Source organism: Cynoglossus semilaevis, chromosome 15 (assembly GCF_000523025.1).
Source record: "Cynoglossus semilaevis isolate Cse_v1.0 chromosome 15, Cse_v1.0, whole genome shotgun sequence".
Lineage (NCBI taxonomy): Eukaryota > Metazoa > Chordata > Actinopteri > Pleuronectiformes > Cynoglossidae > Cynoglossus > Cynoglossus semilaevis.
In genome coordinates, this window is record NC_024321.1 from 4876849 (window position 1) to 4901440 (window position 24592).

The 24592-nt window shown below is 37.5% G+C and overlaps 1 protein-coding gene across 1 annotated transcript in view; it reads right to left on the minus strand.

Moving 5' to 3' along the window:
- The window catches only part of LOC103390675 (teneurin-3-like), a 210477-nt gene that overhangs the window by 65167 nt on the left and 120718 nt on the right, over window positions 1–24592 (minus strand). The window contains 6 exon segments of the mRNA XM_008326610.3: window positions 3906–4091; window positions 11721–11921; window positions 14409–14603; window positions 15273–15374; window positions 17105–17315; window positions 24186–24400. Of these exon segments, the coding sequence (XP_008324832.2) occupies window positions 3906–4091; window positions 11721–11921; window positions 14409–14603; window positions 15273–15374; window positions 17105–17315; window positions 24186–24400 (1110 nt within the window).

Here is a 24592-nt window from a genome sequence, read left to right on the forward strand (position 1 = left end):
GGAAACTTAGTGAAAAAAAATCAATAACGATTCGTAACCACACATAAAGGATAAAGAAGTCTTGGTCGTGGTCTGGAGCTGTAATTCTGCGAGCTATTTTGGGGAACTTGTTAGAACTAATGAAATGGCAATGATTGCCTCGACATGTAACAGGTGCTGCTGTAAATTGTCAGGTCAACCTTTATGGTGATAATTCATAAGACACTGCAAATGCCATTTAATCTCCTATGGTAAGGATAAAAAATAAGATGTTCAGTCAGCTCACAGTTGGACTCCTCAGTGCCTGGAACTTATATCATTGTCTTTTGTTCCTTTTTGTGAATAATCAACATTAGTCCGCAATCTTGCTAAACAAATTATTTTTGTTTTGCCTAGAAATATAAACAGAATGTGAAAAAATAAAAAGCTTTAACTGTGAGCGATATTTTTAATAATGTATTGAATTTTTGTAATTTTTTTATATTGAGAAATGCAGAACAAAACAGTGTGTCACCACAGACATATGCACACTGTCATGTTAGGATGAAGCGCAGATGTTAATTAAAGCAGCACGTGATTAATGAGAATAATAAATCCTCATCACTTTTCGGTGTTTTTCTTCCTCCTTTCCCCTCATGGGTAATGGTGATTACAGGTCTCACCGTAGGAAGAAAATAAAGAAATAAAGAAATCAATTCAACATCTTGATCTTGGTAAAATATTCATTGTTGACGTGCTCCATCTGCTTTAGCTTGCCACAGAAAGCCAGGCTAACTTGAAGGGAACATAACACTGTTGTCTTGATGTGTGAGCGGTAAAACAACACTCTTTGTGTTGCATTTCAGAGCATATGAGCTGCTTTCCTGTGGGGGCCTTCTTCAAAACATTTCACTGTCGGCTTGTCAGGACGTATGTCTTCCCACCCTAGCTTTATTGTGAAGGTACCATAAAGCACAAAGCTTGAGTTTGTGGTGTTCTTCTCCTTCTTCTGTTTCTTTATTCCACCATCTTTGTTTCAATTTTGCACTCGTCTCTGAGGTGATTTCAACCCATCTACATGGCAGTGAACTAGCAACACACTTAGATAAAACATTAAAAAAAATAATACAGAAACACCTGAGTGGTAAATAGCAGTGCTGAGAAAGCAGGGGCAGCGGGTTAGGGCTGGCATATTAAACAGAGTGTTGATGGGTGTGACAAAAGAATGGAGGAGGAAGTTCTCCGTTCAGAGCCTCAGCCGTGTAATGGGATTAAAAAGTGCTTTGTGCAAGTGGAAGTTATTGAGCAGCACACAAACAAAATGGTGCTGGTTCACCAAAAAAGGTAGAATCATTACCTATTCAATGCTTCTGCAACCGCAACTAAACCAGAGTGCGGCAAAGTCTGAGGCTGACTTTATCGTGTGCATGTCAGGATTTAATGAATCTCAGCTGATAACGCCAGGGCGTGGCTCTGAAAGTTGTGGAGTTCTAGAATATCAAAACTGAGGCTTTGGATCATTTTCACATCTTTGTTTGTAAAGCCTAAAAAAACACCAAATTCTATTGTGATTCTCAAAGCAGACATGATGAATTGCCTATAATTACTGGACCAAACAAATACAGAAGAAATAGTTTTTAATGGGAACATGATTGGGAAGCCCTACAACAGTGGTTCTCAAACTGTGGTACGCGTACCGAGCGCTCTCTAGTGGTACGTGTGGAAAATTCATATTTTCACATTTACATTTGAATAAATCTGAAACATACCATGCACAATTAATACAACATTTAAAAATAAACATCTTTCTAAACATTTATAAACATCTATCCTGTGGTGGAAGCTAATAGTGAAGGCCTATGCTGCTATATTCTAATGTTGGTCATCATGATGGTACTCAGAGAGCTCAATGGTGGTACAGAGTATAAAAAGTTTGAGAACCAATGCTTTACAACAATGTGTTGTATAATGTTGATTAATAAAATAAAAGTGAAGTGAGTTTTTTCCTTCAATATTAAAACACTCACGGATGTGTTTGAATGGGTACATGTCCAGACATTTGACCAAACCTCACCCACACATCGTATTAATTAATTTATTCATCCATTCTTCTATCACTTAGTCCTTTTCAGTTTAGGGCACTGTATATCCTCCATATATGGAGGCAACAGAATACCTATCTTATCCTTTTGCTGTAGGACAGCACAAACTAATGTTCCACCTTGTGTATTCTGTTTTAAACATATATGCACATTTGTGATCAGAAATGTCTTCAGCCTACACTGGTGACATTTGGAGATACTCTGAGGAAGATTCTTTTTATGTTGGGGTTGGGAATCACAGTAAATTTCAATTTTTTTAAATAATAATCAAAATTTCAGAAGTTTTAGACATGGTTAAGAAGCTTGGGATTACTGATTAGAAAATACCAAATAGCTAACTTCCTGTTGGCTCATGGAAGGAGTGACTTTATGTAAAGGAGAACAGGAAAAGGAAAATGGATCTGTGCACAGTCAGGTGGGGGAGAAGAGGAAGGTTAATACGATCAGGAAGGTGACCCTTCCAACAAAATGCTCACTTAAAATATCCTCTTCCTCCCTCCTCAGGGAAGGTTCAGGTCTGATGATTAGGAGATAACTTGTAGAAGTAAAACTTGCTTTTCCACCATACTTTATTTTTGTCTCTGAAAAGTAATACTCATCACTCAGAGAAATGCTGCTTGATACATCGTATCTGGGCAAAACCGCAGCCCCCTTTGACAGCAGGGCTAAAGTGTGGAGTGTCTATAGGTCACAGGTCAATGGAGACACACATCTCAGAAGTCATTAGGGTCATTAATGCCCAGGGCCAAGAGGATTCACAAAACCAACATTACAAAGAGGTTGAAGCTGTGGCTTTTCTACTCCCAACATACCTGCCCTTGACTTGCTAATACAGAAGCATCACTCAAGCATTCTGAATGAGTGAATGTATAAATGGATGAGAGAAAAAAAGTTGATGTGAGGTGCAGCAAAAAAGAAAAAAAAAGATTTTGAATAGTGCATAGAACAGTGAAGGCCAGAGTCCAATAACCGGCAAAAAAAAAAAAAAAAAATCACCCATTTCCTTTCACGAGAGCTGAGGCTTTGTCATGTCTTTAAAGATATAATGCAGCAGCATTTTCATAGGAAATTAATTTTTCATTCAGATCATCTCCATTCACAGGACTGAATACTGGTTTTAACCTGTGCCCTTTAAATTCAAACATTTGGGCACACTGGGAGAGCGAGAGAAATCACACTTTTACAAATGGATGTTTGATTTCAAGAGCCAACAGGCTTTCACCAAGGACAAAGTGTCCATAAAACACTTATGTATTCTTTTGTTCAGTTAATGTTAGTCAAACAATGGTATTTGGAGATAAATAAACAATTAGAATGTGTCAGTTGGAATAATAATAATCTACATGACAGCATATATAGCATTTGTCATTTTAAAGTGCTTTTAGTAGCATTTATATGCTAGAGATGATTTTAAAAACATTTTATTTGCCATTATTCTTTATAAAAATGCACTTGTTATAATCATTTAATTATCTGCTAGTAATATACATGTGTGCAGCTGGTTATCTACAAATTCTGGTTATGGTCTGTTTGTGCTATGAGTTAGCCAAAACAAAGCGCTAATTCTTAATCGCCTAGAGATGTATTTTCTCCTCAAACACTTACACACTACGCTACATCATTAGAAACTACTAGCTTTCACAGTACAGTCCAAACGAAGGCTTTGGTTTAAACCCCGGCTGTGACACATAATGACCTCTGTCCTACCAATAACTGACTCAAACAGGATGGAACTTGACATTCTCAGCCTGTCCATATGAGAATGTTCTCTGGTCTGCAGCCACTTGACATGTGTGTGTAGGTGTAGAGCGCATGTGTGTGTGTGCGTGTGTGACAGCTGCTCACCGATGGTGCAGTGTTCACCCGTCCAGCCCTGGTGACAGTCACACTTGCCCTCTCGGCAGATTCCGTGGTCGATGCAGCGTGGGTGACAGTCCCTCTGCTCACACTCTGCTCCTGTCCAGCCTTCCTCACACTGACACATGCCGCTGATGCAGGAGCCGTGGGGACCGCAGTCCACCACGCAGACCTCTGTCACACAAGACGAGACGGGGAGACATGAGGATTCTCAGTTTGGAGGGAAAAAAAGAACAGTTTTATGGTTTTAGCTTTGCATAAATGAATCTTTTACTCTATAAAAACAAGATTCTGGTTCCTACATGTTAACCAGACAAAGCTATTTTTTAATACTTTCAAACATAATTTATATTCAATATATTCTATTTCTATAATGAATTTATATTCAAGCTTTTTACTTGGCCACTGTTTGATAAGGCTGATTTTCTTGGCTATTTGTTTAGCTTCATCATAGCTTACATTTATTAGTAATATATGGCTTATCATAACTAACTGTTAGCTATCTTGCTATTTTTAAACAGATTTTAAACTTTTTGGTATTTCAAGAATAACATTTAGTAATAGGTACATTTATTCAGCTATTTAATTTTTTGTTCAGTCTATTTTTTAGTGCTAGCCTTTTGTTCTAGTTTACACAATCTGACTATTTTATTATGAAATTCTCGTCCTTGGAGAGGTGTGTAGTTATATCTCGGCCAGATTTTGACCTTTCCATTAAGCTTTTTCTGCCCTAACCTTCAATTCCCTCCCTGTGTTCTGTGTTTTCTGACTTGTGATGCATTAAGAGCTGTATATTCTTCACAGGATTCTGTTTAAATTTGGTTTGCCTAGATTTAATCAAAAAACCAATTAAACCGAATTATTTTTATGCTCTAAATTCATCTGTTAAAATACAGTGCATTTTTATGACACCTAATTAAATTCTTAATTATCACAGGAGCACTAGTTGGCCCTCGGGTATTTTTGATAATGAAATCGGACAGCTCTTGCACATGTGTGGACACCCTGTGCTTTAGGTAAGCGATTGCATTGTGTTGCATTATTGCATCATTTTCTATAAAACAGCCCTCCTGACATGCTGTATTGCTTTCTCTTACAGTATCTAAGTAGGTGGATTTGTTGTGGTTCCCGATTCTTGTCTTCCAATAAACTCGGGCTGGGGCACAGTTGACACACAAACTGTCAGAGCAGGGAAACTCAGAGGAAACAGGATTTCCTAATTAACGCTCGTTCTGCTCCTACTCTGTCCCAAATAACAAAGTAAATACAAAAGACAAAGGGAAAGCAGAAAGTCCTTCTCTAAAGAGAACATTAATCATAAAATACAGAGATTTCTGTCATTGTAACAACTCTTATTAGCTCAACTGTAAGCTGAATGCAGACCGAACGCTGGTGTGTTTTGTCCTGAGCCAATGCAGAGCCAAAATTAGATTATCAGGTTATTTGAAAAAGATAACTCAGTTTTTAATTGTGTTTATATCTTAACAGTAGGTAATTAAAAAAAAACAACAATCTTAGACTTTTCTAAAACTAAGCAAAAAGTAGCTTCAGTTACCCAGTGGATGACAATACTATGGTTCTGAAATGGCTAACAGTTAGCCCAAAAGACCAAATATAGCTTAGCCAACAAATGGTAAAGACAATATAATTTATATTAGCAAATTAGACTAGATTTGCACCAACTTGTGGTATGAGAACAACATTTACAGACGGAGAAAATAAGTACATCATCACAAAGTTGTTAACAAAAATGTTGCTATGGAGACCAAATCTTTGTTTCTGATCTATTTTAAACTGTTTCCTTACCAACAACAACATTAACAACTTTGTTTGCTTTCAAGAAATTCTCTTCTGAAATACACAGCATCAAATGCTGTCTGCATACTTTTTTTTCACGCTCATATACACCAGTATTCAAAGCTATCTCTGTTAGCTTTTACTGCCAGCTGAACTTCTTCATCAAAATAATGTCAGAAAGTTATTCTTTCATTTTTTTTTTTTTTTTTTACATGAAGGCGGGAGCAGAACAAAGACAGAAAAAGCTGTCATGGTTAAAAACATGTCTGAAGACACGAGCGGTGAACCACGTTTCCTGGGCTAATAAAAAACAACTTAAAAACAAGTCATTTTGGAGGGATTTCCACGTGTTCATAAAAACTGATTTGCATGAAGCATTCCTCACACAGAGGCAAGGTTTTGATTCAGGTTCTTAAATGTTTGGACTCGATGAGATGTTACCACAACGTGTTTTTTATTAAGTACGAAACAACTGCGGATCTGCTTTTATCTTCAAATAATGAAAAAAGGCTCAAATGGTTTGGAGCCCCGGGTGGTAAGTAAATCAGCCTAAAAACTGCTGCTCAACAAGCTGTTGATGCTCCGAAATGAAACAAAATGAAGAAAAAAAAAAAAGAAGAAATGCTCATTTCCTGGAAGGGAGAGTTTGTGTCAAAGCCTGTAAAGAGAGCGGAAACCATGCCTGCTGCTGTGACAATAGCAGTCAGCGTGCCGCAGGAGGAAAACAGCAGCACTCTGCCCTCAAATCTAAAGTGACTACATGCCGGTGTAAATTTTCAAGTGAAAAGTTTGTGAATTTTTAACACAAACTCGCATTAGCCTGCAGGAGAGGTAAATTAGCCAGGAGACAGGTTTCTGCTAGTGGAAATTTGACAAGACATGGATCAAATATTCCATAATTCTATTCATGAAATGGTTCATTCAGAGTAGGAACATAAACTGGAGTGATTTTACAAGCCTAGTGGACATGTGGTGTATATTTAGTCTGTACCTAACTGTTTTTCAGTGTCTTTGACATCTGAGTGAACAATTCCAAAATGTATTTTCCTAATCCTGTGAAAATTTCCAAGACCAATCCTGATATGTTCAGATGATCCAAGCAGAATCTATAACACTGAGGTAGAGTATTAGCAGAAAGATGAATCCAAATTTTTGGGGAAATGTTTCCCCTTCATTATGGGACCCAAGTCAGACATAGGTTTGTGAAACCTGACTTAGAAAAATCGAGTTACGTCGCACCATAGTGATGGACCTATGATGTAAGTCGAGAACCCTCCGTATTAATTTACTAAGTTGTCAATCAAGATGTATTTGAATTGTAAACATTTGCGTATTGTGGTTAATATTGCTAATTAATAGATATGTAGCTAGTGTGTGGCTTGGTGGTTAAAGAAGTGGACCTGGATCTAGAAGGTTTTAGGTTCAAGTCTTTCAGCTGCTACGTTACCACTGAGGGGCACTGAGCTTGGTACTGTCCCCACTCACTGCTCCCCGGGTGCTTAAGCTGCCCCCTGCTCACTGGTGATGGGTTAAAAGCAGAGGTCACATTTGGTTGTGTGCAGTGTCACAATGACAAGTAATTCACTTTCACATATTTGATTAACTGAGCCTTTAACTAATCCGATTTTCTACTTGCCTTGCACCACTAGTATGAACATAAAGCGATAGTTTTGCTATCTTTGTCCTGTGGAAAGAAACATCACCTCTCTGGTGTTAAGGCAGGACTAAAAGTCACTAAGTGAGCCATCAGTGATAAAAGAGCAGTTTTTGTCAGTTTTTCTAAAGGAACAGAGAACTCTGCCTGATAACACCATTTATCAATAACAAGTGTATGAGACTCCTACAGTGTCAGACATAAAAAGAGAAAACACTTGAGTTCGTCACTGTCTTCTCTTCATTATTCTAATGTCTTTAAGCCACTCCAGTTTCTCCACAGTGTTTGCTTTCACAGAGCATCTTCTCTCCGTCTGTTTGCAGCTCGCCTTTTCTCTGAAAAGAGTTTTTCTTCGATTGAGAGACCTTGGATAGTTCTGATTAAGTCCAGTCGACACTGTAGAATATTAAGCACGCCTCTGGAGGCGAGTCATTACATTCCAAAGGGATACCTCTCTTACCATAGAATCTATGCAATCAATTTTTCATTAGAGCAAAAGTGTTTATCTGCCTTTAACATGCCCCTGACTGGAGCAGGATGGGGGTCTGTGGGCGGTCGATCCCTGCTGTGTGCTTGTTAATTAAAGTTTATTTAATTTGAAAAAAAAAGAAGAGTAGCATTAATTAGGCAGGACGTCTCCGCCCATCCAGGTGTAGAAACTTCACAACTTTCTGATCATGTCAAGGCTGATTTCAGATGTCTGAAAATCTGGCTGTTGGACTGGCCATGGCCTTTGGATGGGCTTGTTTGGCCTATGACTTATTTTACAATTTCTTAAATAAATTTTATTTGCTGTATCGTAATTATAGTTGAGCGTACAATTAGCAACTGTGAAGCTAATCTGCCTGCTAGCAATTTTGCTTTTCCTTTAGCTATAGGTTTCTTGGCTAATATTTACTTATCTTTTTGGTTTGTTCAGTTTTCTTGGATACATTAAACTTTTTCTGGCAAAATTAAATTTTAGAAAATGTGTTTTAATGTGTGTATATTTCTGTTGCATAACCTTTCTTTTTTTCTACTTGAGTTGTTGTTTAGATAGTGTTCTGTTACTTTTTTGTATTTGTAGGATGTTTTTATATATATATTTGAAGCTGATTAAATTCTTTACGCAACATTTTAGGGTATTTGCATTATTGTTAACATCTCTAGCATTTTTTTAATTTTTTTTGTTTTATGATTTTTAAGTTCGGTTAACTTATGTCATTACAAACTATTCCCATCCTACACTGGACTACAAACAAATGTTTTTGTCAGCAACAATTCATCACTCTTATTTATTTGCAACCACTGCAGTGCTTTTAATTATCCAAACTAAAAAATAAATCTCTGAAGTGAAGTGAATTGTAAATTCCCAATTTTTTAAAATAAGAAAAACAACCTACCACACTACAGATGAATAGATAAACAACAAACAATCAGCGTTTCCTCTTGGGTTCTGACCAAACTTGGGTTCTGCTTTGAAAGTTCTGCACCCACATCTATCTCATCAAAAACACCATCCCTCCTCCTCCTCCTCTTCCTGCTTTAATTTTTCTGTTGAATTCCAGCCAGAAATGAATCTGACAGCCTTGAAACTGACAGAAACAAACTGCAGCTGTACATTTTTTTCTTTAACACAGAACTACTTTATTCAGCAGAGGAGGGAACCAGCACTGCATAAATGACCTGAATGTGAGGCAGGGAGAACAGATGGGTGGGGGGGTCGGCCTCTGAACTAACATGTCATCTACCTGTGTCTAAAGGAAAAGCCTCCGAATACAAAACAGGCAACAAATATAGAGGCTCAAACGCCGCCGCTGCTGCTGCTGCTGCCAGTAGATCAGAATATGAGATTTATCTCCTTTCTCTCTGCAGCTGAGCTTCTTCACTGAGATTAAAATTGGATTTCATTTTCATGTCAGCATGTCAGGGTGATTCCATTAAAATGTTTCCAGTGCCATGAGAAGAAATTCATTTTCTTGAGCAGTCTCTTAGTTAGCTGTAGTTATTTTAACGCCATTTTGGCTTTTGTCTTTTTCTGTGTTTTTGTTGTGGGTTTATTTTCTATTTTCTCTGGATTTTTAACAACTCTTTTGGCTAACTCTGGACTACATGTCAGGATCTGATTCTTTAAACTTTGCTTGCTAACTTGACCACTAACTTTAACTAGTGTCTGTGTTTTATGTATCTAATATTTGGTATGTTCTGGGAAAAAAAATCTTTCTTCTCTCTGTTTTAACCTTCTCATGGAATGATTGAGCTAATTTTGGATAAGTGTTACTTTTTCCTTTATTATATTAGAAAACAATATTTTAGCTTCTTTCTCAGTCATTTTTTAAGTTACATTTAGTCCAGATGAAGTTATTTGGAAACATTTCACCTCTGATTCCACTAACATTTAGCTATTTATGCTATATTTGTAGCTAAGCCATAGCCATTACTTCTATAATCTGGAGTTGAATAGTGTGCATTCCCTGAATTAAAAAAAAAAAAAAACTTTAAAAACTCAACTTCCTTGAAGCTTTGAGAACCGCTACATGTTGAGTAAAAGCTCTGCTGGGAACATATTCTCACATGCTACGTGTTGATTACCAAACTGTAAAAGTGTGTGTGATCACACTCACGCTTCAACTTTACTTTGCTTATAAGATATAATGAAGCAAAACTATTTTTGTTGATTTATGTTAAAACTGCACAGAGATTTACACAAAATATATCCGAGAGTTTTACACCTTTTAATATCATAAGACTGACTTCCTGTTCCTTTGTTTTTCTGTTGAAGCTTTCTATGTGAATATGTTGGAGTTTGCCCCTGTGCTTTATTTAGTTCAACATCATTTGCTCTGGCAGCTGAGTGACTGCTGGCTATCAGATGTCAACATCTGTCTCCTCGCACTGTGAAGGCTCCTCTGTTTGTGTTTCCTGTCGTGAGATCACGTTTCTCACTTTTCCCCTCCATGGAAAAATCAACCTGAGACCATAATTGTTTTCATAGGAAGAGAAAGGAAGAAGGGAAACAAATGACCTAAGAAGGATGACCCACAGGGATGGAACATCAATGTTTCCATGCTGTTTTACAGTTATGATTTAAGAAAGTTTCCAATTCGTGGTAAATAAAAGGATATTGGTCTTATGGATCAGTAGCTCTGTTACAGAATCATTTTTTATCTCATTAGAAAAACACCAGTAAGCAGTCAGGTGAAAAACATCCTTCTAAGTAAAAACCAAGGTTTGAAGTAATGGAGATTTGGGATCACACTCTAATGTGTCAAAATCTACAAATATGCTTTTATTGTCAGCCATCATAAAATCCTTGGTGTGTTTATCCAGTTAGGCTTCCATTTATCAGACCAACACGTGTGTTTGTCTATTACGTGCCCAACAACTAAAATGTTTTTCATTTAGAGCTAAAAGGCTAAAATTGATCCGTCATTATAAAGGTGGAATATTGATCCAAGACTATTTACAATCCGGCAAATACGCAAGTCAAAATATTGTTAATATTAAAAAGGTTTGGCATAAGGTTAGCAAAACTGTAGCTTAAATGTTAGTAGGTTAATTAAGTTGACCAAATAACTGTAAACATTTTGGCAAAAACGTGGACAATTAGCCCAGAATGCCCTTATGTTTCTACTTTCCTATCTCGGTGTGAGTATCTTCAAGTAAACAACATCCCATAGCGGTGAGTCTTTTGTTTTTTTTCAAATAAACAATTGACATGTTATTACCATTTATGTCAAAGATTTACTCTCCTTAATGTGACAGCTGTTAAATGGAGTGTATAAGTGCTGAAAAAGTTTGTTTAAAGTTAACTTTAGGGGAAAAAAACCCAAACAACTGTGGTTGGTTATTCTCGAAATGTATCTTAGAACCCAGTGTAAAATAAAGAACGATGTTTTTACTAATTACAGGAGCTTGTGGAGCAGAAAAGATGGCACGATGCTAATAGCTTCCAGAAACTAATAAACAAATTAAAGTTTTGGGCTCTAAGTTGCTTAATATGTTGTTTAATTCTCTTAAATCCAATGTGCAATGTGTGAAAAGTTCTTTGTTCCAATCTTTGACAAAACACATAATTGTATAAGAGCTGAAAACGACAAAGAATAATCGACGTCTGAGTTAAAACTTAACTAGACAAAAATTACTTCTGTGGGCAATTCTTGCTTCTCTAAGTCTAATTTAATTGATTTAAAAAAAACACTCACATATTAAGTATTTTGTAGAAAACAAGCAATTTAAGAACGTTGCTAATGGAGTTTTTGTAATTAATTGATTGATACTAAAAAGCTGTTAATTCTCCCAGCGCTAATGCACGGCAATTACACACCGAATTTCTCAAAGTGAATAAAAGGAACAGGAAAGTGAGATCTGACCTATGGAGCAGTCGGCTCCTGTCCAGTTGGCCTCACAGACGCAGGTACCAGATTCTGTGTTGAAGGTGCCGTGGCTGGAGCACTGCTCTGGACAAGTGCTCTTCAGGATTTCACAGTTGATTCCACCCCAGCCTGGGTTACAGTGGCATTCACCGTGGTGACAGGCACCATGGCTGGAGCAGGTCGGGTCCATGCAGTCCACTGAGGACACAGAACCAGGAGGAAGTCCGTGTTAGGTTGTAATCTCAAAACCAATAAATCAAACCTTCAAACCGCCCAGCAGACAGCAGAGATTAAATATCTGGAATTGCCCTTTAAATAACCATGATAGAAGCTTTTATTGCTGATGTAAAATTAATGTTAGAAAACATACCATTCCTTTTTGCCTTGTTGAGGATCCTATGTTGGAGTGTGTGTGTGTGTGTGTGTGTGTTACATGTTATTGTAGAGAAGTTGGTAATTGATTATATCTGTCTAGACAATAATTGCGCCTCCTTTTCCAGGGGCCAATAATGGGGTATAATTATGCTTTTAGTGTGTTGGAAGTGCATTATTATGTTAGCGCTGTAAGATACATTAAGTCAACAGGATGACGTACCTCACCAAATGGAAAATCTGGCCAAAAACGCCTGAAACATGGTTAAAGCTAGCCTAATATATCAGCAACATTAAACACAACCCCAGGTTCAATATCTTTGAATATTTTCCAAAGTTAGCGACAAATATATTATAATATATTATTAAAACAACAGTCAAAGTACATCCAGAAGACAGAGTGAATCACTCCTAAAATTCTAATTTATAAAACTAGATTCTTATTCTTGTTTTGTAAACTGATGATCGTTTTGTTGGAAGCTGCTTCAGTTGCAGCTGATGCAGAGAATGCAGAAACGTATTTTTGCAGAGTTCACTGGTGGATAGTCATTTTCTACCCTATGTTCACCCACCTGCTCAGTGCTTACATTATAATATACCACCAATAAACTGAAATCATAATTATATGCCATTACCACAAAGGAGGCACAATTAGTGTATAGACAGATACAATCAATTACTATTAACAATTTACTGATCAACTCTCTGATCTAGGATCATAATTGGCAATTATGAGCAACATAATCAAGCCATTACTAACAAAGGGGACAGCATCTGTGATTGTGTTATTGTGTTTTCAGTGGCTCTGTGCGTCTCCATTTCTGCCTGGACACGGATATTGATTATTGACCTGAGCCAATTTGTCACAGGCCTTTCATGAACGCTTGAAATCACAAACACACCCGGTGTCCGCCCGTGTTACCTTCCCTAATGGCTTCATTTGGAAGGATTACCTAAGAGACACGGGGATATAAAAAGTCTACATACCCTTGATAATACACCAGGTTCCTGGCATGTAAAACGATGCCATTATTCAAGATTTGAATAATGCGATTAGATTCACGTCTAAAAATAGAATCATATTATCTCATAAGTGGCTTTCTTTTATTTACGTTTCAGCAATCTGTCATTTTGGGCAGGAGTCTATCGACACAGCAAATCCTAATATACCTCACAAAAACACTGTGAGCCAATGAGGCGTGTGAGGACAATCCCGGGTGCACAGCCATCTCATCGTTGGCTTCAGTATTACAAATCTTTGACTCTTTTCAGGATTGGATTGTTGGTTTGGGCTACTGTCTGAAATGTAGTATTTTTCACTTTTTCTTCCAGAGGCCAGGGGAAGCCCAGCTTCCTTATTTTTTTTTTTTTCAGAATATATCCATCACAAAAATATATCATTACAAAAACACTGTCATCTCCTCGTCTCTATCTCTTAGAAACAGAATTTCACAATTTCATGATCTAAATGTCACATGGTTATTGAGTGTTGAAAACATGGCACTGCCCTCTGTTGTCTGTGAGGAGGCCAAGCTGAGTTGACTTGGCTTTCTCTGAAATGTATTCCCTATGCTACTTGGAAGTTTTTGTGTGAAAAAGTGAGTGGTTGTAATTCCCTGAAATATTAGGCCCCTGTTCAGCAGTCAGGAAAACTTCAGCATAGAATAATACCTGCGGTCAAAATGCTAATTTTTGACTGTGCTATACAAGTAATTTTGACACATATAAGACCTCAACATTACTCTCAGAAATTCCTACTGCTATTTTAAGAAGCTTCTGGAGGTCTTCGGTGTTATAACCCAATTATTCTCCGCCGGACTCTTACTATTCTTACTATCTTTTTACATGAGAGTTCACTGACCTGCACATGTAAATTTGAGCTGATAATTGCTTTTTTGCTGCAGGGAGATGAGTGAAGGTGAGCACGAGAGAGGGAGAAGGAAAAGGATGATGATGAAGATGAGGAAGAAGACTGTGTTTTTCCCAACAAAACTAAGAAACAGATGCTATTGATGGATTGATTTTAACAGGTGTCTTCAACTGTGGAGGTGACTGCATCAATGGATGCTGAGCAATCTGTTCCAGTTTGCATCCTCATGTGGTCTAAACACTGGGAGGAAGTTAATTGATACGCATGGCATCAATAACAACATCCAGCGAATTATCTGCTCAGCCGAGTTGAAAACAGCGATTGTTTCACCAATGGACTGTGGTGCTCCCCCCTGAGAGTCGAACAGTGTGGTGCACCTCCAGCAGAGAGAAAGAAGAAACATTCTCTCTCTCTCTTTTTTGTTTCTTTCATTTGCCCTGTACCTTGTTCACAGTTGGTTCCTTTGTGGCCAGTGTTGCACACACAGGTGCCCATCACACAGAGGCCGTGGCCCCCACACTGAGGATCGAAACATTGAGTGGCAGGGACATCACACTCAGTGCCCTTCCAACCGCTGTAGCAAAGACAGCGCCCCCTGGTGTACTGGCCGTTACCACTGCAGAGAACTGGGCAGGAGGCTGAGAAGGAGCAGAGGGAAGTTTAGAGAGATATATATTTTAATTCATTATGTTAACAAGAAATAACGAAGTTTTCAAAACAACTATTTCAGCTAGTTCTCAGGCATTTGTTTGAAAATTTTATAGTGATGATAAAATTTTAAGTGTGCACATAATTTTTGGATTCGCTATTTTCTGTGGTTCATACAAATGTTTAAAAATTGTAAATGATTTTCATTATATTACAATATTATACATTAGCCAAATACTAGCAGTTGGTCATAAATTGTGAGTGAGACTTACGTTTAACACATTCTCAGAAAAAAGACATTTAGGAACCATAGCTAATGGTTAGCAAAACAATTTCCAGTAACACATCTACAAAATAATAAATAAAGTAATGAATGCAAATAGTTTAGCCATAATTTAATTTATTTGAATGATATTTATCATGGTGTTTTGCCAATAAAAGGTAAAGATAAGCAACAACTGAATGTTTTAAATAGAAAACAACTTAACCAAGTAATATGTTGGTATGGGTAGGTCAAAGAAAGCGTATGGTTAGCCACAAAATTAGGCTAACAATATTCAAAGAATAACAAATACTATTTTATCTTAGAACAACTCTTGCTTAGTGTTCTGTAGGCTGGAGGAGCAGATGGAAGGATACTACACAAGCCTCAACAATACCTCTGGAACAGTATGGCCCAATGAATCCTGGGAAGCAGTGACAAGATCCCGCCACACACTCCCCGTTTCCGTAGCAGTTGTGAGAACACTCCATGACAGATTCTGTGAACACAGCAAAATGCAAATGAAACTATTAATAATCCATCAGATCATTATTGTATTACACCCAATCTGAAACGTTTGACAATTATACAGCGTCAGAAACTCTGTTACACATCCTTTCTCCTTTATATTCAAATTCCCTTCCCATGAATCTCATTTTTCTAAGCACCCTTTATATGTGACGTTCAGACAGGGCAGCTGTTGGTCCAGTGATGTCTAAGCTTCCAAAACATGGTTCCTGCTCCCTGACTCTTCCCTACTAAGCTATGTTAAATAAGAACAAAGTAAGCCTTTCATATAACATTAAATAATTCCCTCTCCTTGACATGTTTACCCATCCTGTCCGTCTCTCCCCTCTCCTGCCTCCATCATCCCTAACCCTAACCCCTCCCTCCCTGAAGCCCTTGAATGACTGATCATGCCCACACAAGTCATGCAATCTCCCAAGTGTGTACAGCTCCAATCCCCTCTGGGTTGAAGTTAATCTGACATATCCTACACATAGATCTTGTGTCCATTCAACAGACCATGGCTCATAAAGGGTGCCCCCAAAAGACCGAGGTTTCTTACTTTGATCGGCGTTAAGAGGGCAAACTTTTTTATTACCCGGACTTGTATTGGATTCATTGGGCCAATGTCAGACCAAGGCAATTTTAACCTCACACATCGATACCTTCATATTTGTAGAGTCGGATCAATGACCCTCCCAAAGGAAACACAAGGAGGGAGAAAAGAAAAAAAAAGTTAACTCAACCTTTGTGTTACTGCTACCTCAAAACCCACAAGGAAATTTCACAGACTTCAGAACAGTGGAGAGGCTGTTAGGGAAGGAAGGATCAATGTCATGTCTGGTCTCGTATTATAGAGTGGAGAACAATAATCCACAACCCTCTGATGAAAACCTAGACCTGCCTCCTGGGGGGTGAGGAGGAGGGGGTTCTAACGCTGAGCTTGTCTTTGAGGCAGCCACTAATTCTTACTACCTCACTGCAGACCAGACACTTCACTTCCATAGTTCAAATATCTGTTCAAACATCTGTGTTCAAGTATAATTTCAACAATTACATGTTCAGCAAATAATATTAGCTGTAAGTAAACAAACCAAACAATATTATTGATGAACCATGATTTTTGTTTATGTTCTGCACATGCTACCAGAGTAGCATATTTCCTGCTAATATTCCATTGTATGTCAGTTAACATGTATGACGTCAAACTGTCTGAGAAATAGCATATTCCAATTCAAGAGTTCTACAGACATGACAAAATGCCTTCTATTAATGCCTCTGTGCCTGCACAAGAGTTTTGTTAAGCTTTAAGTTAGCACATTGAAGCTCTTCTGAACATTGATCTGTGACACCAAGTGACCTGGCTAATTTTGTCTGGAAGGGTTTTTGACTGAGTAATATTTTATTTCTTCATCTGCTCCTGCTGTTCATTCACTGCAGAAACAAATCCTGAAGTACACTGCTTATCAACTTAAGGAGTTCCTATCATAAGCCAGAAGGTCGTTTGGCCATCTGATAAACAACCTAAATGGCATCAAGACTTCACTCGATGATATAAGACCAATTCCTACTTTAGTTTTAGAAAAGGTGACAGCCCACCCCCCTCTTTCCTCCATTCAGGCACAGCTGTTTAACAGAAATTAACATCTTCCAAACATGTCATTACTCATCATTTCAATCACACCCATCATCCACCACAGCAGATGTGTGTCCTCATCATACCCTGGATGATGGTGTTGTAGGAAACTGCTTCAATGTTACGTCCATCGTTGTAAAACGCCAAGTGCCACACCCCCAGGTCCAGGTACTGGATAAATCCAGCTTGGTGGACAGTGACAGGATGATCCAGCCAGCCTCTGGTCTCCGGTTCGCTCAGGCTCCGATGCTCTTTGGCGATGAGCCGACTGCCGTCCAACAGCTCCACAAAGTCATACTGCAGAAAAAAAAAGGAAAACAGAGCAGCACAGATGCAGACAACTGTTATTTTAATTGCCTGTAATTAAATCAGACAGTAAAGAGGCTACGACTAATTTTTAAACATGTGTGTTTTTTTCCCAAGTGCTTGAAAAGTCTTCTTCAAAGTCATGAATAAAGGCAGAGGCAGTAGAGTAGAACAGGTTGTGCACACAGCGCATTTTGGAGTATAATAAGTGTTGATTTTTCAGTGGCAGTAATTTGAGGTTGATGGATGTTGATAGGAGACTTGTTTGTACACTGATAGCTAATACAACTCAGGGGAAGATACTTGAAAATGTTTCTAATGTACACAAGAAGTTCTGATAGCGCAGCTCTTCAGGGAAAATGTTATTAGAATCTGATAAATTAAAATTGCTAATTAACTGCAAAAAGAAGATTGAGTTACGTGTTGTTAAGAGCTTATGCACGTGCTTGTGCTCACACAGCTGCACGACATAAAAAAATGTATGGAAAGTTTTCTTGATAATTTAGTTTTATGGCATCAAGAATTAGCTAAAAAACCCTATATACTGTAGCACGTGTGTTTATTTTTATTTTTTCCTATAATATTTCAGTAATTACTCAAGAGTGTTGAAGAATTACAAACTACATAGAATGTAGCTAATTAGTACGCTAATGATTAGCATTCTTGCTTGAACCTAACTTTTTAGTAGTTAGCATAGAGATAGCCAAAGTATAGTTGAAAAAAAAAACAGATATTAGGTCGCTAAAACAGGAGTTACTGTGCATAAAAAAAGGAAAATGTAACCATTTAATAATTAGCCATAATATTGCCATAATGTTACAATATTTAAAATTGATTAAAAAAACCCTAAATATATTCAGTGTTAACAAAATAAGAATCTGACAGATTATATCAGTTTCCAAAAGCTCAATTTAAGTATAATAACAAATATTGAAATATTACAAATAGCTCAAGCGGTAACATAACAGCTTCAGGGATAACTAAATATAGCAAAAGGTTACAGAATATTAGCCAATCATCGCTATAGATTAACCAAGGTTAAATAAACTGTTCAACACAGAAAGAAATTGCAATTCAACCACAAGCATTGGGGAAAATATCTTAAAATGTAATTACAATATATGAATGTTTTAACTTTTTTTTAAAGTTATGTGTCCTAATTTTAAATCCAGCGATTCTGACTTTTTTGTGTGGTGTCCATTCACACATAAGACTGACTAACGCAGGACTCTCAGCCACAACATTAACCCTCACTCCTAATATGACTTCAGCACATCACATGGTGCGCCTAATGCTTGTATTCTAATTCTCCAATTCTTCTCCAGACATTGATTTACAGGGTGTAACTCTGCACCTATTCCCTTCTGCCATAGAAAAAAAATCAACATTAAAGCAGCACATCTGCTCTGGCTGCACCTGCTCCACACCTGAACCTCTTTTTCTGTGTGGGTGAAGCTGCAGGGTGTAGAGGGAGCAACAGAGAATGCACAACACCAGAAAATACACAGTAACACACTTCAGAAATCCCCCAGTAAACAAAGCCTGGGCTGGAGAGCAGCAGCAACAACAGCAGCACCAGATGCAGACAGATCCCTTGGCTGAGGCAGTTGTTGTTGTTATCTACACAGATGTACTGAGCCTGCAGTCAGACCAGGCTGCTTAAGACTGTGATACATGACAACTGGCATCAGGCTGCTTTCTGCAAGATTTACATTCACTGATGAGGCTGTTTTCAGACAGCGTTTGGTTTAATTACCACTCCAGCACTAAACGCTGAGAGAAACAGCTGTATTAAGTAGAATTTGAAATTATTTTCACATAATTTTTGGACCATTGTGTTGTCACAGAAGGGTCAAACTGACTCACAACAGAATTAAAAATATTTTTTCATAGAAAGGTCAGAAATTGAATAAGCTAAGTAGTAAAATTATTTCCATGTATCCTAAGTTGCATTTATTATTTTAATTAAGAATATTGTCCATGTGAAATTCATGGTTTCTTTTAATCTGTGTTGATAAACTAGGCTTTCATATCACACACAACAGTGATGTCTTTTGTAATAAAAATGTGAGTTCAAGTGTGAGATGCCTACTATATGGTCGGCAATTAAAATGTTGTGGTAGTAAAGACTGTTATTTAAAATATAGCTACATAAAAGGAAAAGTTACAAAAAAGTAGCCAAAATCTTTTTCCAGAGATACCTTGAAGTAAAAATACAAAGTACAAACAAAATTAGTTAAAATATACAGAAGAGCCTACAATGAGCAGAGCTATTGATGTTAGGGCCATGCGACAATATATTTTTTAAGATTGTTGGCCCAGCATTAGCAAGTCCAAATACAAAACATAATTATTCCTTAAAACAGCTAGATATTTAACCATAGATAAATACAAGTGAATCCAAAATGGCCAAATGATTGACATAAACTAAACGACTAGAGGTTAGCCATGTCAGGTAACATGTACAGTAAAACCAAAGATTAGTCAAGATAAAGCTAAATGCCTAACCCTTTTAGATTTGTAAAAAAAATAAAAATAAAAAGTCTAACCCGCAACTAATAATTATGTTCTTGTCTTCTATGACGCATCCAGACATAATTGGATTGGAATAAATTTACCTAAAAAGCTTGAAATCTGCACAATGACAGGCAAAGGGAATTCAGTAAATAAATGTCACCTAATAGATAGATGCTAGATTTGATTTAAAAGCCATGAAGATTAACTAAAATGCCCATGATCAAAAAGTGACCAGGGTCAAATCAAAGCTCCTATTGAAAAGGTAAATTTTACACCTCGGTTCAATCTAATCATTTATTACCTCAACAGTAATTTCTCTCCTAAGCAGAAAGTTTCATTCCCTGCCTCTGGACAAACATAAACACTGCAGCTGGCACTAAATAATGAGCTTTATAGCTTTAAAGGCAACAACAGCTGTAAACATGCTCACAGTGATTAAGTGCAGACAGAGGAACGAGGTGGCAAATGAAAAAGGTGTAAATTGGTTTCCCTTCAAAATAAAAATATTGGGGGAAAAATTAAAGAAATTTACAGTGCTGTACGTTTTCTATTAAACGTGATTGGAATGAGCCATTAATGGGATATAAAACACAATCCTCTATAAATAATAATATTCTCCTTTTAGCTGTCACAGACAAGGATGTTTCCTAAACACATGTCCAAACCATGCTACCAGTAACACTGTATCTCCTCATACAGTCATAAGAAACTAAACTGACCCAGACAGATTGTTAAAACATTATTATTGACACATTGTGGATAATTTCTACAAAAATATAATCAATTTGGGCCAAAATAATTTAGTAAATCAATGTTTGATCTTTTTTTTCTGCAGTATTCTTTTGAGTTCAAAGGCACTAACTAATTTTGATTAACTTTTATCTACATCTAGACACCATTCACCTTTTTTTGCTATAATTATTGAAACTATAAGCAATTCATTCTGTACATTTTTATGCAGTTATGGCTTATTGGCTTATTTGGCTTAGTGTCAGTGGTGGAACGTCATTATTTGAAGAATCTAATGAAATCGAGACTGTAATTGGTAATCTTGACTGACATCACACGATGAACAAAGCTGTTGATAAACAGACTAACAGGAATTTGAATAAAAATGTTTTATCAATGCACTTTTTATTTGTTTAATACATTAAAACTTTTTTTCTGGTTCTGAACCCCTTCATCCTGTCTATAGTCGACTGACTACACCATTTGCGATAGCAAATGTACCCTGCTGCAAAACACCAGCGCTAACACTTTAGCCTAGTGTTAGCTCCGATGTCTTACAGCTACATGTTTTGCTGTAAGGTGTTATCATAGGCTTAAAGTGATGAGGTGATGAGAGAAATAAAAAGTTGCACATAAACATGCTCCCATCCAAGTCACCATCATATGGACAACAAAATCTATCATTTGCATTCAATCCATCCCTGTGCCCTGTGTCTGTTTTATATTTATATTTCATTTTATTTAAATTAAAGACTTCACACTTAAATGAACTATAAAATATGTTTGACCTAATTCCTATAGTGACAATCACATTTTTTATTCTTTTTTTATTTATTTTAGGTCACTCCTGGATTAGACTTCAGTGTTCCTTCATGAAGCAGTGTGACCCACAGTAGTGTGAACAATATATTTTTCTTAATGACTCTCATGAGGTTAGTGGTGTTTTAATATGTCTCTGTGTTAGAGAAGCAGGGTTAGTAACAATGTATCACCAAAAGAAGAATAGTGATGAGGGATAAAAAGGAAAAAAATAAAAGATTTATTTCTAACTACTCCTTGGTTAAAAATGGTATTATTGGTATGGCTTGTGTTTAAATCTAAAACATAAAAGAGTAAAACAAGACAAATAATCATTGGGAAGTATGAGTTGATAGTAGTTGATAGCGACTTTAAATCAATTTAAATGGAAATATACTTAAAACAATCATGTATGAGGTGGTAGCAATTTGTAAACACAAATTTAAAGGCGGGCCATAAGTGAGTGGTCTCCTCCAACAACCTCTTATTCAGGTGCTGTGCTGCGCTGCGCTGCGTGGAGGCCATAATGGGGCTTGAAAAGAGTATGTGTTCACACCAGACCTTCCAAAAAAAAAAACTCATACAAAAGAGTTAGGGGAAGAAAAATAAGGGGAAAAAACAACCAAATTTAGTTTGGAATGTCTACAATGTGGCAAACATGGAGCCAGGCAATCTTTGAGTTGATTGTGAACAACAGGAGAGACAGCATTAAGAGAGGGGAGTGAAGAGTCAACACAGTGATTTAAAGCCCTTTGAGTAGATCAGGGGGCAGCCAGGGATATTAACCTGGCGGAAGTGGGCTTCTTTGTGTTGTCGGCTTGAGGGAGAAGCAATAAAACAGTTCATCCCACAAGCCCTGAACCTGCGGGCCAAGTGCATACATCTCGATTAGCTGGTGTGAAAGCAGTCCCGACTCATCTCAATCCAACAATACCTGTGAGTAAGAGCGAGCGTGGAGAGACTGCAGGATTGGCTCGTGGGGAGACGAGAAGACGCACTCAGAGACTGCAAATTCTTCAGTGTTCTCATTCAACAAAGTTAAACTTTCCTTTACTTTGTCTTAGGAACACAGAATATGTTCAGTGTGGATATCATCTTCATGCGAGGGAAATGGTCTGCTAGAGTAACCTTGGAGTAACACTCAACACAAAGTTGAATATGTAGAGTTTTATGTCAATTTGCCATTCCATATTTTAAGGCGGAGCCATCTTTATCTCTCATCTTAGGACCAATCGGAAGTTATTATGTTGTGAAAAATTCCTTGTTAGAACTAAAAAAAAAGGCCTATTAGTGACCCCTAAAGGTCAGCTTTGAAAAATGATTAGCCTAATCTCGTTATACTTGGTGGACGTGTTTAGGTCAATGTCAGTAATTAAGTCTTTAGCTATTTTTATTAACAAATAAAAACTCCCATGGTCATCTTCTCAAAAACAGGAAGACCAACATTTGGAATTTTGTGTTATACTTTAGCTAGTTTCAATCTAGTGCTACTTTTCATCATGTCAACATCAAAGTAGTGTTATCTCAAAATCTATAAAGACTAATAGTATTTTGGGAGCAGTGGAAGTACATAGGTACTCTCCCAAAACTTTATCCTATTACTGCTTCCAAACGGACTGATTTTGTATCAGGCTGGAGACCAAGTGCAGAGAGACTCCTGGAAGCCTAATGACCTGACGGAGAAACCTCAGCGTCTCCAAATCCTTCAGCCTTCAGAGTGAACAAACGTAGCCGCTTCCTTGACAACAAGAGTACAAGAGATAAAAGACAACAACACTACAAAAGTTTTCTTTCCTCTTTTTCTGAAGTTTTTTTTGCTTCTATTCAGCAGCGGCAGACGCTCAATAGCAGATGGAGGGAGTCTATATTCGTGAAAGGTGGATAGACACTCGTCTTGTCAAGCTGTGAATAAGACTAACAGTCAATTTCTCTCATTGGGGTCTTTCATGCTCAGTTAAGTAAATGCATTGATTTGTGCCGGCGGTACCTGAACAGAATGTAATTTAGAGCCAGACAAGATGAACAGACAGAGTCCGGCATCGACAGGTTCGAGTCTCTGTGTAACAATTGGCTGAGACATGAAAGTGGTGTCCTGTTAATTAGTACCATTTGGTCGTTGATTATGTTTGGCTTTCTTCTTCTTTTTGATTTTTTTTTTCAAACTCAGAAGTGCAGCGTACCTCACCTGTCATCACTTTCGTCGCACTTTCTACTATCAGAGAGTGCCCTTAACTATATAACACTTGAGTGAAGCTTGACTTGACTGAAAGAGAATGTCAAGAAGGCGACACTAAGAGCTTTTGCAGTCAAGTGTGGTGGAAAAATAGCCATTGTCCGCCACCTTCGCCACATTGACGCCTTCAGCCAGACGTCGGACTTTCAGATCCACGGAATTGTCATTCAAATGACACATGAGACATTTTGGAGACACTCAAGCTGCAAATGGCAGGCATTTACCGTAAAGAGAAGAAAAGAACTTGTGCTAACACAAAAGCGTATGGAATGCCCAAGGGTGAAACTAAACTAGTGCCTGGTTACAATACTTCAGGTTCTTGATATTTAACAATGGTGTCTGGGAAAATAGCAGAGTGTTTGAATTTATTTTAGGTTTCCTTAAGCTCTCAAGAGAGGACTTTGGACACAAAACACATGTTGCTTTTGGGGTCTTGAACAGAAAAATAATAAAAAAAAACAGAATCTACCAAAATTCTAAGGCTAAGTTTTACATGATGTAAATAACTTAAAAGATACCTCAGGGCTAAAACACACTTTCTTTTTTACATTTAAGCAAAAACAAATTTAAGTTAAAGTTTCTACCTGAGTGTGGGATGGTGCGAGTCCCTTTCGGCCGTAGACTCCTATCAGTGCGTTCTTCTGTACGGAGATGTTGAACTTGAGGAACCGTGGTTGGTCCATGCTGAGCTGAGAACGCCAAAAGACCCCTGGGGGAACACTCTGACCCACTCTCTTCCCTACATCCACCTGACCAGTATCAATGGAGTTGTTCTCCTGATGGAGCACAGTGGTCCTTCCTAGAAAAGAAGTAAACACACTTCATAGTCAGCCTCACTAATAATAATCACATATGATTATTTCATAAAGGCAGGAGGTGAATTTGTTTCTCAAGAAATTATATTTTGTAGATTTTGTAAATGTGTATTTATGAATTTTTATCTTCCTCAAACCTCAAACATATTTTGGTAGTGATCTTTATTTTTTGCACT